We start from the raw sequence: 13,287 nt of genomic DNA on the forward strand, positions 1-13,287 counted from the left end.
AAAGTCACGAAATACACGTCGAAATAACGCACATGAAACATTTTGTGCTTTTTAAGAACCACGTAATAATTTATATTGGATTAGAATCTCTCTCACATGTGTGGTGACATTGGACCTCATTTGCAAATGCGTTAGTGGAGACTTTCTTATCCTGCAGAAAGTTATCGTCAGATTTATGACGTGTGCGCCAGCCCATTTGTTTCTCACCTCTGTGCGTATGCTGCTAAATCAGACTCATTCTAAATCAGTTGGCATACTGCCACATCCCCATTTCTCTATATTTCTCTGGATCTGTATATTTACCAGTAGGTCAAGTGGACAGAGCGGTGATGATGTCGTGCAGTTAGTTAGTAAATGAGCTCCCCTTTCTCTGCCCACTCTGTGTGTTTACTTGTTTACTGAAGCGCACGTTGTGTCTCTTTGCTTCAGGAAAGAAGTGTACTTACGGTCACAAATGTAAGTACTACCACCCGGAGCGAGGCGCCCAACCACAGCGTGCCGTGGCTGATGAGCTGCGTGCCAGCGCCAAGACTTGCGTCGTCTCAAAGAACCAGGGCGACGCCGGGCTGGTGAAGAGCCACAGCGTGCCAGCTGGCAGCATCGACGCCAAGAAAGGCGCCCCGAAAAGGCAGTCGGACCCCAGCATCCGAGCTCTGTCATACAGCGACGCCGAAGAGAAGCTGCTGGCCAAAGGGAGGCTGGAGGTGCAGAAGAATACTGTGTGTGGCAGCAGCAGTAGCAGCTCCACTAGCGGTAGCTGCGGTGGGAGTGTAAGCATGTCCCCGGCCCCAGGAGGCCCACCATCCACTCTTGGCCTCCCACAAGAGCAGCAAGCGAGACCAGTGATGCCTCATGGTCACTTACCAGCCCCCAGCCATGACCTTTACCCTCACTGTGAGTCTCCAGACTTAAGCTACTATTCAGTAACACGTGCTTACACTGGCCTGAGTCTCTCCTCCAGACGGAGCCCAGACTGTCGCTTCCCCAATGACACAGACCTGCGGCTGGGCTCAGCTGGCTCCGAGTGCAGCAGCGAAAGCAGCGTCAGTTGCGGCAGCAGCTGCGACTTGTACAGCGAGAGGCAGTGTCCCGGATGCCCCCCGGACCCCTTACTGGAAGACGCTGTCCATTTTCCTAATCCCCACAGCCGACTGTACTCCCATCATGCCACATCTAGCCATGAACTTTGTGGCCTGCATCCTGCCGAATACACAAACATTCAGCACAGCCACACGCCGAGCACAGGACTACACCCTTACCACCTGAGCGCCGCACGCGGGCAGAGCTGCGCTCATGATCCGCCTCCACTAGAGGCTCCCCCAAAGCGGCCCCTCTACCCCCTGCCCCCTCATCTCCAGCACCAACCGCTGACCGCACGGTCCAGCTGCCCAGGCGACTACCACTCTCTGCCGCAGTCCAACCCCGCACCCCCTGGCTCACCCCTTGGCCGCTGCCTGGCCCCAACGCGAGCAGAAAGTGTGTCCGACTCACACCTGTACGAACACCTCTCCACATCACACCATCGCCACCGACCAAAAGCCCTGCCCAGCTGGGACAAGTACTACAGGCAGCCACCGCTGCCGCCGTCCAGATACGAGCCGCCTACCTACCAAAGCCTGCCAGACACACGCCAGTCGTCCTGGCACACTCCTCCATGGACACAAGACGGCTACGGCCAGCATCACTCCTCTCACCCAGCTCTCCACCCATCCCCAACTCATTACCTCAGCCACCCACCGCCCCCAGCCCACTCTCCTTGCCCGCCTCATCCATCCAGCACCCCTCTCCCGCCGTACCCACCTCACAGCTCTCACCTTACCGTGCCGTCTCATGCCCCTCCCTCCTACATGTCACAGCACCCAGAATCCCCTTCGCACAGTCGCTACGGCGATGCGAGGGAGAAAGTGTACATAAACCTGTGCAACATCTTCCCCTCAGAGCTGGTAAGCCGGGTTATGGCCAGAAGCCCCCACATCACAGACCCCCAGCAGCTGGCAGCTGCCATCCTTGCAGAAAAAGCCCAAACAGGCTACTGAGGAGGGAAGGTAAAGACGAGCTAAGTAACTGCTTCGCATAGCAACACTGGTAAATGGACTGGTACTTGCAGTGCGCCTTTCTACTCAGTTTAAGCACTCAAAGTGCTTTCTCACTCCCTCAGACTTCTGATTGGTAGACGACCTGCTCTACCACCTGAAATACAGCCGTCCTCACACTGCCGGGATTACGCTTTCAGATTGTCTGTGAGGAGAGCCGTTTTCATTTCTTATATTAATAATCGAACAATGCAAAAGTCTCCAGGACATAAAAAGCTGAAGATAATCCAAATCCAGGTCTGGTCACTGTGCAGCAACAACTTTTACCAGGTGTGGAAAGAGAGCGAGACACTGGACGAAGTCTGTGATTTTGACTTAACCTGCGACAAATGGAGATTTGTTCTAGACCCCGCCCCCCAGCTGTTGTTTTTATTTGTACTGTAGCTTTGCATACAGGACGTTTATACAAGGGCACCTTTGGTTTTACACCCAAACCATAATCTGGTGAGTTGGTTTCACAAAAATACATCGAAAATGTGATTGAATTTAAGAGTTATTTATACATAAACACACATTATGTGTATTGTACACTGAGTCAAACGGAGCCACCACACGGACCAGGTCTTGTCCTGTGTCAACGGTCATCGGGTACTCAGTTATCACTCAGTGGTTTCAAACTTCTGTTTGTCCAAGGTCTGTTCCATAAGTGTGTGTGTGTGTGTGTGTGTGTGTGTGTGTGTGTGTGGGGTGTTTGTGGATTTTTTTCCCATGTTGGTAAACACGGGAAGATGGTCATCTTATTTGAGATGACGTCAGTTTTTTGGTCAGAGTTGTAGCTGCAGAGATGGGTGACCCTGTCGTGTGTACCTTAGTTTTAGTAAGGGACATCTCTCTCGCTCTTTCTCTCTGGCCCTTTCTTTTGGGTCAACTCTGGTATCTGCTACAGACAGAACATCCGGCCACCGGTAAATAAACCATGTACATATTGTGAATATATTTATCAGATCCCTCTGCTGTGCTTTTGGCTAACAGCGTGTACTGTCGTCTGTAGCAGATCCCAGCTGAATCCATGCTTGACAGAGAAAACCTTGTTTGATACAAATTGTATCATTAACTAAGTCGCTGATGTTATATACAGTACATGGACTCGATGATCCGTATCTATCAAACACTCTTGATGTATTGCTGTATGATGAAAGTGCAGTGACAAAACTTTTGTTCCAATCAAAATGTTCCAACTTTTAATCTTGTGGAAATAGCTTTGAGACAATTATTTCAAATATATTTTAATCAAAAGGAGTTGGGTGCCTACTATGTTTAGGCGTCGCAGTTTCGTTACCTTTTGGGTTTAAAGCTGGCTTATTGTTTTGTTTTGTTTTTTTATAAAGGAGCTCTGGGTACTGCTGGGTACTCATCGGAAAATAAGAAAAGGTTTAGGTTTCAGCGTGAGGTTTGGGCCAGTTCATGTTAGGATTTTTTAGCCTCTTCTTTAAGTCAGGATATAATGTTAAATTATGCTTTAAATAACATAAAATTGGGGCAAGGACAATTTATTGTCTCTATTAAAAGGGACCTTTTATGCGAATTTCCAGTAATGTATTTTTATTCTGAGAGTCTACTAGAGTAGCTTTGCATGATTTGTAGTTCTTAAAAAACAACAACAATAAAATAAAAAACTATCCATACAGTTCATTCTGGATCTTAGACATTTTTGCTCCCAGCTCTTTGAGGCTCCTCCTCCCTAAAAGGCTACTTTGTTCTGATTGGCTAGCTCTCATCAGACTTTGGGAAACAGAACCCAGTGCTTGACCATATTAGGACATCTTCCAGAGTTGATGTCAGCTCAGCAGAAAAGTAAAAAAATTTATTTATTTTTTTTTTAAAAATCAATCATCGGGAGCAGCCTGAGGCCTGGAGTTTATGCTAGCAGACAAGTGTATACAGTGACCTCAGTAAAAACTTTGATCATGTTTAATTGCAGTCAACATTGTAGCAGTGTTTATGTATGGCAGAATATAAGGAAAAGCATAAAAAGGTCGCCTTTTTTCCCCTGAGTTGAGTGCACAGACCCCAGCCTTGTTTTAAAGGGGACTTTTATATTTAGGTCTATATGAAATCCTATGGCGGCCATTTTGAATGTATCCAAAGTTCTACTCAGTGTCTGCCATAGCAAACAGGTGTGGTCTTCATGTAACAATAATTCATCACCTCACTAGTGAATTATTTGAAATAACGACAATATAAAACAAATTTAGCAAAGGTTAGCGAGCTAAGCTGCTAGCTGCTTTCTAGTAGTCAAATGTTGAAAACTTCTGTCTGATATTTTAATACAAAATATTAAAACTCCTTTAGCCTCAGTGCATTACTGCCTGGTAGCTCAACAAATGAAGACAATATTTCAATTTCAGCATTTGGAGGTTAAATTACACCTGCCTTGGCAACCCGAGCACTTCCTTAGCTAATGGTAACACTTTTTTCTATGCGTTCAAGATGCTACCTGCCTGTGGGACTATTGAGGAAGACATACTTCTAATAGTAGGATGCAGCATTAAGTAAAATGTTCACCGACTTTATATTTTTTATTTTCCTTTCAATGTTAATGTTGCTGGAGTTCTTCAGAACACAAGTTTGGTTGTTTTCTGTCGACTGGAGGCCCTAAACTGTAAAGTTCAAAATGGCCACCGAGGAAATAAAAGTTTAGCACTTGAGCTCATCGTACCATTAATCACAAGCCAGCTACATATAGCCCACTGGTTTCTTTCCTGTCCAACACATGCTGTTGATGAGAGAGAACCTCTGTGTGTATTGAAGAAGCGCCTTCTCTCTGGCCTCCTGGCACTGTGTGTCAGCGTGGCACCTGAGGGTGGGCCCAAAGTAATGCCTCTTCGTGGCATTGTGCTTATGACACATCCAATAATCTGAACTATGTTCAGCAAACTTTTATGCATGTTTTTAGTTCCTGCATGTGTTCTTGTTTAATTTATGTACATATCTGTTTTCCTGAGAGGCGTGTCTTGCCGTTGTTGTGATGTAATGCTAGTTGTTGTTTAAGTGTTGTTTTTAGGTTTAACTGTACACATAACAAGCTTTTTTTCTTTTTGGTGTGTGAATTTTTCACTTATTGTCCGGTCTTGGCTGCTACAACACTGGATATTTACTTGTTGGGATGAAGAAGCCTGTGATGGATGACGTCCCATTTTTCTCCAACTGTTGTTTCCTTTGGAAGTGCACTCAGCCATATATAGCAATATGCTGACTTGCGGATATCATAACTCTTACTGGATAAAAACCTATTTCACATAGTATTCTACTGGCACAATGTAAATACTAAGTACTTCAATATTATAACACTTTCTGCTGTAACTGTGATTATTCATTAAAGAGTACTGCTATAAAAGATGGTGAGTCACAGAGGGTCGTTTTAAGTGTTTTATAGCACCACTGTTGGGTCGTTACTCAGAAAAAGTTGTATTACACAGTAGTCTGAACTTTTTCTTTTTTTTTTTTTTAAAGTAACGAGTACATTACTTAATTACTCCCTAGAGAAAGTAATTATAGTACTTTGTATTTCAAATCATGTTAATGAATGTCACATAATTACCATTGCAACTAAAAATAATTGATCTGATCCAAGTGTGCCACTGTATATAATCACAAGTATGCAAAGTGACCAAAACACATGCTGAAAATTTAAAACTTTTATTTGTGAACCAATGAAATAGACCAAAATCCACTTGTGCCTTCTATCTTACGGAGTACTAACATGAACATAAGGATGAGGAGGAGGGGGGACTCCAAAACAAAAGCAAAGCAAAACATGACAGCTGGTGCCAGAGCAGGCGTCATCACAGACACCGGCTTCATTGGAGGGGACAGATGCGCCAATAACTGCTGCTGTGAAGAAAAACAGTCAAACTGAAGCCTTGTAGCATCGATGTGGAGGGGGGGGGGAGAGATGTCAGCAAGAGTTTTCCCCTCCAGTGAAGCTGGCCAATACACGATGCGTGCTGCTGCTTTACGGTCTTTGAACACATTACCAAAAAAAAAAAAATATGGGCTGGAAGCGCAGGATCATTTCTTTCACCTGCTATGGCAAACACAATAGTAACAATGGACACTGAAGTTAAACACAAAAGACAGGCTTATGTCATACAAATGCGTTACCGTCAAAACTCCAGGGCATTAAAAACAAAACAAACCCCCCCCTCCTGAAAAACTACCTACACCAGCTGTCAAGTATAGCAATAACATACTATAAACATATTCATCATATTGTTAATAAAAAAACAAAACAAAAACAAAATAAAATTAATGTTTACTCATTTCAAAAATGCACCCTGGAACATGTTTCCCACACCACAAAAGCTGGACTCCATTTGTTGTCTTATGTTGGATATGAATTGAAAGAGTTCAGGGAATTTTTGACCTACCCTCTACTTGATTTCCATGAGTCATGATAGCGAGGTCTGTTTGCACTAAGAGCTTCCAGTAAATCATCTCAGTCCCATTATTCTGCTGCACATCCTGAAACTGTCTCCTTGAAGTCAACATTTTGGGCTTCTTTAACTCACGAGAGCCTTTTAAAACCTCTGGAGTTCAGAGTGGTTCTGTGGACCGAGCCCACCATCGCTCGCCGCTTCTAAGAAGACCCTGAATGCTTCAATGGACCCTGGCAGACTGACCTACGCTCTGCACAGAGCACACCTTTATCAGCAGCATTTGTTCACTCATCTTCCTCATTTTTTGGGAGTTTTTTTTTGGGGGGGGAAACAAAAAGCAATAAACAAAAAACAAACAAACATCTGAGCAAGGCCAGGAGAAACTGCTGTGTAAAACTAGCTTGATATGTAAAAAATAACACTTTTCTAACCAGATTTCACAGGAATCCTCAATATTTTCAAGCAATCGTAACCAAAATACAGCCAGAAAGTAACTGACAACACGTAGCCTGCCCGGGAGCAATGCCGCAAAATGTAACAGTAACCAAGTAAAATTATTTTTGTTCATTTTTTTTCTAATTTTATTTTGGGAGGGAGGGAGCATCCTAAGTGTTTGACTGTCAGTCACCAATGTTATTATTACTGAGGTAGAGATTTGTCCCGAACTGAGACAGATGTTTTCATAAGCTCCCCAGCCAGAGAGGTGCCAGGCCTCAGCTTCCATAGCCACACACACACACACACACACACACACACACACACACACACACACACACACCATTGGACAGACGGAGAAAAGGCTCGGCTGCAGTGCGGTTCCTCTGCCCGTCCTTATTTTCGGTCCCTGGGATCCTCTGTGAGCTGGCAGGCAGAGAAAACCATCTATGGTGACTGGGAATTAAACACTGGGACGCAACGCCTACACTACCAATTAGCTTATATTCACAATACTTTTAAGCTTGAGGGCGAGAGCTCAAAGTGGCACAAGTTGATATCCTATGACTTCTGTAAATTTAAAGAAAAACATTTTGTTTTTCCCTTTGTTACCTTTGCTACATTCGTTCGTCAAAACCTGCCATGTGACAAGTTGGGTGGCTCTTTGCCCTACGAGGGTCAGTTCAATTTTATTCACAGAAATATCTTATATCAAAAATTGCAATTATTGATTTTAGCCTGTAATGACACTATTAAAATACTGCAGTGTTATCTTTTTTTGTATAAATCTATAAATGTCATGTTTAAACTATAGTTTGACTTTAGTAAGTAGAGTTAAATTCTCTCTAACGACTTAGAGATGGTGAGAGTGTTAGAACATCTACCAGGTGATATGCTTTGACATGCTAATATAGAAGTGCTTTGACACTGAATGAAAACAATAACCTAATTTGTCCCTAAACTCCAGTCCTTATTTGGAAACCTGGGGTTAAACCCGGCCTCAACAGACAACTAAAAAGGATGGGCATCATCAATAAAACGAGTCAAACAAAAGCAGAAGGAAGAAACGTAAAAACAAGAAGAGGACAGAAGATCTTTTAACTGGAAACATAGAATCATACTAAAGCTTTGCATACAAAGTTTTCAAGCGAAAGAAGAAAAAAAAACAACAACAAAATCGCTCTATGGCCATGTTTACCCCAAAAAAAATAAAAATAAAAAATTCCAACTGCTTCCATTTTTGGTTTTTACAGTTTCACTTCCCCCATTCGAGTAAGAGATGGAGATGATCTCTCCAACACGATAATTTGCTTGTTCAGAGTGGCGTGTATGCAGCTCCACATCAGGGAGAAATCCAAACTCAGATAAGGAAGTGGAGCAGGACTTTGGCAAAATTGGATAAGAAGATTTCTTGAGACAGCCTGGGTGTTGGGGGGGTGTTGAGGGAGACTCGATAGGCTTACGAGGACGGAAGCGTCAGTTGTCCATGAAGAAGAAGAAAAAAAAAAAAAAAAAAAATCAAGCAGCCGTTAAGGAGAGCGGGGTAACCCTGAGGTGCTGTTCTCACATACACTCGAACTCGTCGATGCGCTGCTTCGTGTTGCCCTGTCGGATCTGCCGCAGAGTTTTGTATTTGTCTCGGCCTGCTTTCACGTTCTCGGCGTGCAGCACGTCGTTCTGGGTCTTCTTGGTGTCGTCTCTGGCTTCGGCCAACTCTGAACTCAATGTCTATGAGAAGAGAAGAGAGGATAACAGGTTGAGGAGGGCGAAAGAACAGGAGGAGAAGACGCGACCAAAAAAATAATAATTAAAGCCAAGAGGAGAGAAAACTGTCTGATGATCAGGGCGGCACAGACGTTGCAGACAAGACAAACAAAACAGGACGTGTGCGGAAGAGAAAACGGGATCACGCTCCATTTCAAAACTAAACATCTGATTGACGCAAAGCCACTTATCTTTAGCTTTTGGTTCTCTGTGTGCGATCTTTAGTCTTCACTGACAACTAAATCAAAAGTGTGTTTGTCTCTGCTGTATTGAAAACAACACACAAGCAGGGATCAGCAATGGTTGGACCAAAGTCTGTTCCTTCAGCAGTCGTCTTTGGAGGAAGCCGATACAAAGTGCAGGCCTGGGTGTGAGGTTCCTGCCTTTCTTTATGTAAAACTATTCTAACTCTTCTTGCATTAGCTTCAGTATTAGTCCTGGCCTATGCAGTAGCCAGGCTTCATAGCAGTCTTTGGAATTTACTTAACAATATAAAAACTATGATTAGGTTGGACATTATCCATCTGATTACTTCATTTCTAGAAAGTCTGTTTTAAAGCCAGGCTGCAGTATAAGCCAGCACATCTCCTGTGACAAGCAGGAGTTTAAAGAAGAACGGACACAGACGTATGCCTCATCTTACCCTTATCTGCCATTTCTTGGCCCGTGTTTCTTCTTTGCAACAAAACTGCTGTTATAAATAACAATGAGATGATATTATTTTTTGTTTGTGTATCGCAAACCTCCTTTGGTTACATGAAACTAAAGCTTATTTTGTATATATATAAGTTTGCTCTAAAATTAATCTGGCAATTTTTGGCTTTAGACTTCATTTCAGCGCAAGATGCACACCACAGTGGTGGAATTTCTTTATATAGGACTAGTTTTGATAAAGAGTAATATCAGGCTTCTTATGGAGGCTAAATCTGAACAACGGGTTGTCATTTTAACCCTGCCCTAAAGGTTTTCACTTCTTGCTCCTACCTGCAGCTGCTGCTTAACCCTCTCATTCTTCTGTGCTTCAGTGACGCGAGCCTCTTCGCTGCGGAGGTCAACATGACTGACGCCCTCATTGGAGAGCTCGGCGCTGGCCTCTGCGTGGTTCTCATCGTGTTCATCGTGCTCGTTCTCAGCATGACCGCCCGGAGGCGCTGGCACCACTGTCATGGCGGTCTTCAGCTCCTCCTTGGTTTTCTCCAGGTCCTGCTGGGCTGACAGAGCCTGCAGGTGGAGGCACGAGGAAGGAGAGATTAGGACAGACAGCTCACAGAGTCACGCTAGACAGGTGAGAGCAAAGGATGCCACACAAAACAGCTGTGGTTAAAGATCTAGGCCATCAGACCAAAAATAATCACAGTGGCATTAAGCCTAATCTGCATCCATCATGAACTGACCCATCTATGCAAAACTGCACGATTATTTGTAAAAGAAACTCATTACAGGAAGGAGTTGGGGAAAGATTTAGATTTTTTAGATTAATTAAAAACACGCTTTTTAAAATATGTAAATATTAACAAATGTTTAGTGAAGCCAATCAAAATGTAGACACCATCTGATTATGAGTGATGTGGAAGACAAGCGATGGGTATGCTGTATGGATCCATGTAACACAGGATTCCCGATCACTCTAATCCTCCATCACAGTGGGTGTAGTAGTCCATACCATTTGATTTACAAATATTATGATGACAAATATTAAAAATTAACCAATTTAATTGTTTCAGTGTCCACTGCTGGACAAAATTCAGTCACATCATGCACAAGTTGGAAAGTTTTCCACATGTTTATCTCATCTGGTGCATGAAGTCATCAATGAAGTCTGCGTTACCTTGTGCTGCCACTCTGTGGCCTCATCCTCTTTCTTCCTCTTGGCGTCTTCTAGGAGAGAGATCTTTGCTGTGAATTCAGCCAGTTCAGAAGCCTGCAATGAAAGCAGTCCCTGCTGTTACTCATACAGAACAATCTATGGCTTCAAACAATCCGAAATAATCAGACAGACACCAGAGCCTTGTAAGTGCAGGAGCATAAAGCATATACACATATGACAGTCTGGCACTGCTCCCAGCATCAGTCAAACAACACACACCAGTTGCTCTTGAGTCTTCTGCTGGTCTGCAGCCTGTCTGGCCAGCTCCGCCTTGGCCTCCTCGGCTGCTTGCCTGTCTCGCTCCAGCCGCTCAGCCTCCTCCCTCGCTTTCTTTCTTTCTTGCTCGAGCTCCATGGCGCGGCGAGTCTGTTCCTCAAGCTCTGTGGAAGAGCAGACGCGAACGTGTCATAAATAAGCTCCGATTTATGTTGTAAACATTCAGAGTCCAACCTCAGAATGAACTCTGGTGATGGCAACTGAAGACTTTAATGTAAAACAGAAGCCGCAAGAGCGCAACTTATTGTGTTTTGAAAGTTTCCTCTTATTTCAACTATTGAAAAATGGGTTTCTAAATAAGTTTGTATTTTTAATTTGAAAGAAAAGAAAAATGAAAGCACAAAAGCTTTGCTCAATCTTTATATATTCTGGTCACACAAACATAATGAAATATGTAATTGGTCTTGATCTAAAGCCCTAGAGAGATTCTCCAGTTTGACATACAGGAGGGAAGGAGGAAGTAAGAGCTACAGTAAGAAAACTGATGAGAGAATGAAAAAGAAAAAGGGATACCTCTCTGAGCTTTCATCGTCTGCTCTTCAATCTGTTTCAGCCTCTCCATGAGCTCTTCTTTCTCACGCTCTATCCTTTCCTTCTCTTTCTCTGCATGCTCTCGCTTCTTCTTTTCATTCTCCAGCTGGGCCCTGAGAAGGTTGCAGATTACCTGTTTCAGATCACTTTGTGTGTATATTTTAACTATGAAACATCTATTTTAATACTGTATATATACATAGATGAAGTACTCTCACCATGATCTGAATAAAGTTAAATGAAGCTTCAGAATGAATACATGAACATGCCTCATTTTTGTGTAGCAGAGGAGACACTGCCCTCTAATGGAAATGCTCTGCTGTAGCAGTGACTCGTCATCAGTGTAAGCCTTGGTCTGATACAATTTTGTGCATTTGTTTTAATGGGAAAGTGATAATCAAATGTTATCAAGTCCTAGCACACTCCCCATGCATAGCTTTGCATAATGACATGGAACAAAAAAAAAAATGTATGTGTATGTGGCCAAGTCATCCCTCTGCAGTACCTCTCCATCTGTTTGTGGTGCTTCTCCTCCCGGGCTTGAGCTTTCATCTGCTGCACCTCGATGGTGTCGGGCTTTCTTCTCCTCATGTACAACTCGTGGTTACCCATACACAATGCCAAAATGCGCTTGTTGATGCGCAGACGTGGGGCATAAAACACAAAGTCCTAAAGGCATGGATAAAAGAGAGCAAAACAGAAGCGTGTGAAGCATTTATATAAAGCTGAAGGATGAATATTTGTGGACTGAGTGCGACACTCACAGGTGCTTTCTTGTCGATGGGTTTGATGACAAACTTCTTGTCATTGAAAGAGATGTTTCGAATCTCACTCCAGGGGAATCCAATCTTTGGTGTCAATCTGGATGAAATAGCAAAAAACTGGTTAATTGTGCAGACTTTTAACAGCCTGTTAAAAGTAACCCAATACCACGTGGTATAAAATTCAGCCAGCAGATGGTGCCCAGTATAAACAGACCAGCTTACAGGAAATGATGACACTGAAGCGTCTTTCAGGTCTGTGTGAGAATAGCGGCAGTATCAGGTGTCACGCTCACTGGCTGACACTAATTCGAGTAGTAGTAGGTAGATGCTTTGTGAACAAGAGGTAATAATAAAGAAAAAAGAAAACAAACAGAGAAAGTGAAGGACAGTGAGGAAGCTGCAGCCAACAGAGAGAAAAAAAAAAAACTATGCTGTTATCTCGCAATCATCATTTTTTTTTTCCCCCTTCACCCGTCACCTGGACGAGAGGAGGAGGAAGGCAGCTGTCCTCAGATAACATAAACAAAGGTGATGCAGAGAGTGAGAGGAAATGCTACAGGAGTAGTGATTAAATCTGTCCTTCACGAAGAGGGGAAATAAATCTGACCAGAAGGGAACAGGAAAGACTACTACAATGGAGACACAGAGACTTTCTCCACCTCTCACTTATCGAAAATATCTTTGCTTCCTCTAAGCTTTTTGGACATTGTGCATGTCCTATTACCATTTATGTCACACAGCTAGATACACTTGTGATGTATTTTCCCCCATAAAATACATCACAACTCTAACAACATCAGATCTAAACAACCACTTTTTTAGAGGGGTCTGTCTGATTAAATCAAATTGATTTGAGTTTAACAGTATGTGCTCCGTGGGCCCATGAACCAAAATCCACTGGGTATATGAACCCTTTGTCAGCAAGTTTGGATCATTAAAGTTGTTGAAAATCTCTTAAATATATTAAATGCCACACTCAAGATTCAAACATTATAAATATTATAATAATAAATATTAATATTTTCATGTTTTTAAAAGCACCCCACTAAATGTTTCCAGAGTGGGTTGCACAGTTGTTCCTGTCAGCTAAGCTTCTAGAAAATCTGACGTTTTTTTTCCATTTCATATTTAATTCAATACGAGTTTTGATCTTGTGATGAGGCTGTGTAACACAGCAG

General features: G+C 43.1%; 2 protein-coding genes across 5 annotated transcripts in view; one reads left to right on the top strand and one right to left on the bottom strand.

The window, feature by feature from the left end:
* Positions 1–6,087, top strand: part of LOC101478303 (putative ribonuclease ZC3H12C) — a 22,230-nt gene extending 16,143 nt beyond the window's left edge. For all 3 annotated transcript variants that reach the window (XM_004573594.3, XM_004573592.3, XM_004573593.3), the window contains exon 6: positions 430–6,087. In XM_004573594.3, coding sequence (XP_004573651.2) covers positions 430–2,036 — 1,607 coding nt within the window. In that variant the 3' untranslated portion in view covers positions 2,037–6,087. The remainder of the gene's footprint in view (positions 1–429) is intronic.
* The window catches only part of LOC101478951 (radixin), a 26,220-nt gene continuing 18,649 nt past the window's right edge, over positions 5,717–13,287 (bottom strand). For both annotated transcript variants that reach the window (XM_004573595.6, XM_023154559.3), the window contains exons 9-15: positions 12,110–12,206; positions 11,851–12,014; positions 11,328–11,458; positions 10,758–10,918; positions 10,500–10,592; positions 9,656–9,892; positions 5,717–8,635 (exon numbers count right to left, since the gene is read on the bottom strand). In XM_004573595.6, the coding sequence (XP_004573652.1) occupies positions 8,471–8,635; positions 9,656–9,892; positions 10,500–10,592; positions 10,758–10,918; positions 11,328–11,458; positions 11,851–12,014; positions 12,110–12,206 (1,048 nt within the window). In that variant the 3' untranslated portion in view covers positions 5,717–8,470. The remainder of the gene's footprint in view (positions 8,636–9,655; positions 9,893–10,499; positions 10,593–10,757; positions 10,919–11,327; positions 11,459–11,850; positions 12,015–12,109; positions 12,207–13,287) is intronic.

Source organism: Maylandia zebra, linkage group LG23, assembly GCF_041146795.1.
Source record: "Maylandia zebra isolate NMK-2024a linkage group LG23, Mzebra_GT3a, whole genome shotgun sequence".
NCBI lineage: Eukaryota > Metazoa > Chordata > Actinopteri > Cichliformes > Cichlidae > Maylandia > Maylandia zebra.